This window comes from Zingiber officinale, chromosome 11A (genome assembly GCF_018446385.1).
Source record: "Zingiber officinale cultivar Zhangliang chromosome 11A, Zo_v1.1, whole genome shotgun sequence".
NCBI lineage: Eukaryota > Viridiplantae > Streptophyta > Magnoliopsida > Zingiberales > Zingiberaceae > Zingiber > Zingiber officinale.
The window spans coordinates 18,421,287-18,423,816 of NC_056006.1; the positions used below are offsets into that span (position 1 = coordinate 18,421,287).

Sequence of the window (2,530 nt, forward strand, 5' to 3'; positions counted from 1 at the left end):
ATCATCGTGATCATGTATAATTTGTCGCAATCTAACCAATATATCTGATTTAATTTCGAAGTTTGAAGTTGTTGAGGAATTATCGGAAAAATAGATGGAAGAACAAAAATTTTATTTAAATAAATTGAATTTAACGGTTTAATAGAAAATATCGCAGATTTATGGTTGCTCTATATATATAATACCACCGGAAGACTAAACTTGCACCGGCTACGTTGTTCCATTGCACGACTGCCAGCATTGCTGCTTCTTAATCAGTCCTCCCAATGGAACCTTCATCTCCGACGGTCACCGCCGCCCCTGTAGAGGGCGTTGTTCTGGTGGTTCTTCCGTGGTGCATAACCATCTCACGTGGCATGGAACATAGTGTGACGACACGGGCACACATTCGGCAAGGTCGCCTGATTACATTGTCGACATCCCCGCCCAGTTGTCCATCCGCTTATCTCTTCTGACGTATCCATCTCGGGAGACTGTCAACCTACACTTTTTTGCACAAGTATTCTGCTGGTACACCTCCTTCTCCGTCGGCTAGCTATGCATGATGGATGTTGTTTCGATGGAGTTATCTTCCACCATTTTCATCAGCACAAATTATTTGGCCGCCATTGGCCTCCTAAACAATAGTGACGATGATGACGACAACGACTACGATGATGACGATGAGTATGACGATGATGACGACGATGATGACGACGACGACAACGATGAGGATGACTACTTCGACTTAGTCATCGACGATGACTACCAAGCCTACTTCGACAAACGTTCTGGGCCAGCACCTGTAACGGCGGTGGAGGGTCTTAAGATGGTCATTGTCGAGGAACCGGACTCTTGTTCCATATGTCTGGAGGATTTGGGGCTGGCGGTTCCAGTGTTGGCGATGCCTTACAGTCATCTCTTCCATTCGGGGTGTCTAAAGAAATGGTTGGAACGGAGCTGTTCATGCCCTCTCTGCCGCTTCTCACTTCCTCAAGAACACTAGTAGCACAACGACACAATGATTCGTATTCCTCATCGTTCATATGTCTCATTCTTCCATTTGCTTTCTTCTGCTTTAGACTCCTTGTTGGATGCTCTGTTTAATTAGGGTTTCATTTTTTGCACCAATTATGATTAAGAGCATATTGATATTATAGGTATAGTGCACATATTTTTTTACTTTGTGATTAATTAGTAAATTCTTTGCAAAATATGATCGGTTGGATTTTAGTGGTGCTCATGCCAAACTACATTAATTTCTTGTTGTGGTTTCTTTTTCTTCTTTTTTTTGCATCTGCCTTATTTCAACTAGAATAACATAAAATTATATTGTGCCAATTATTAGAACTACTACAACGTATAACATCTATTGTTGCATAACCATATAATACTTTTGAAAATAAATGTATTTTTGAAAATAGAAACAGAATGAGAAGTATTGTTTTGATACTAAATAAAAAATATTTTTTTTCTATTTCAATAGAAAAAAAATACTCTTATACTTTTGCTCTGTTATTTTACTTGTGTATTTATAACCAATGTGGCAATAGATTACATGGTGTTGATATTTGTTATTGTCTAGTATTTTAAAACCTATTTTTTAAACTGCCTTCTTAATAGAAATGGCTACAATTGAAATTGGAGTTAATAAACTCATTTAAACTTTTAATGGATCTATTGATCTCATTTAACTTAATTGTCTAGTTTGATTGCTAATATCGTTTAGCATAGAGTTTCGATTATTTTATATTTTAATTTATTGATCAATGACTCTAATATCTGGATTAGACATATGCTTAATTTAGTCCATAATTTTAATTTCATTTTCAATCAAAGAACCAATTGAGTCTTGATATGATTTAGATTGGCCCAATTAGAAATGAGTTAATGTCTTAATCAGACAGTCTGATTAAAGAATAAAAAAAATAAAAACAATTAAGAAATGTCAATGGTCAACTTTTTTTTGTTGTTACCTTCTCTTTTTATTTTCAAATTTTTTTGTTATTAGATATTGAATCCATTGGATTTTCTTAGTCCGAATATTTTGCATAAAATGTTATTAGCATATGTCTAATCCTAATTATCCGGTAAGGATCCAACAGATTTAGGGAGATTCCTGATTGGGCAGCAAACACAGCCAGCGTCACTCTTCTCATTAATGCGCGAGTAGTGGCACGACTCTCGAAGCCTGATCAAGAGATACAGCCGCAATTGATCTCGCACTTCTGCCACCAAACAGTTTGTTCTTCCGAACACGTCACTGCTGAATACGCCCACTTCACCATCCCCAAGCCATCGGCCTGCCTGGGAGGAGCAAACGGAGCGGATGTTCTTCCGTGTCGCGGCCAATCACGTGAGCCCTGCCAAACTCGACCTCCTCGCTCAAGCTTTCTGTAGATACACCTGCCGATTTCCAATCACGGAGTTGGTCTTTATGGAGTTCACTACAAAAAATAAGGGATTTCGGGACAAAATTGGGGACGAATTTTGAAAAAAAATTCGTTGCAAAAATTTTTGCGACAAATTTTGGGACGAAAATTTTTTCGTC

The 2,530-nt window shown here is 37.8% G+C and overlaps 1 protein-coding gene across 1 annotated transcript; it reads left to right on the forward strand.

The window, feature by feature from the left end:
- The first annotated feature begins 544 nt into the window (after nt 1-544).
- Nucleotides 545-985, forward strand: LOC122031274 (E3 ubiquitin-protein ligase SIRP1-like). The gene has a single exon (XM_042590407.1). The coding sequence runs from the start codon at nt 545-547 to the stop codon at nt 983-985; it is 441 nt and encodes a 146-aa protein (XP_042446341.1).
- Nucleotides 986-2,530: the final 1,545 nt, after the last annotated feature.

Bases quoted from the DNA above. Each gene is read 5' to 3' on its own strand.
- LOC122031274 (XM_042590407.1), top strand. From the start codon at position 545: ATGGATGTTGTTTCGATGGAGTTATCTTCCACCATTTTCATCAGCACA.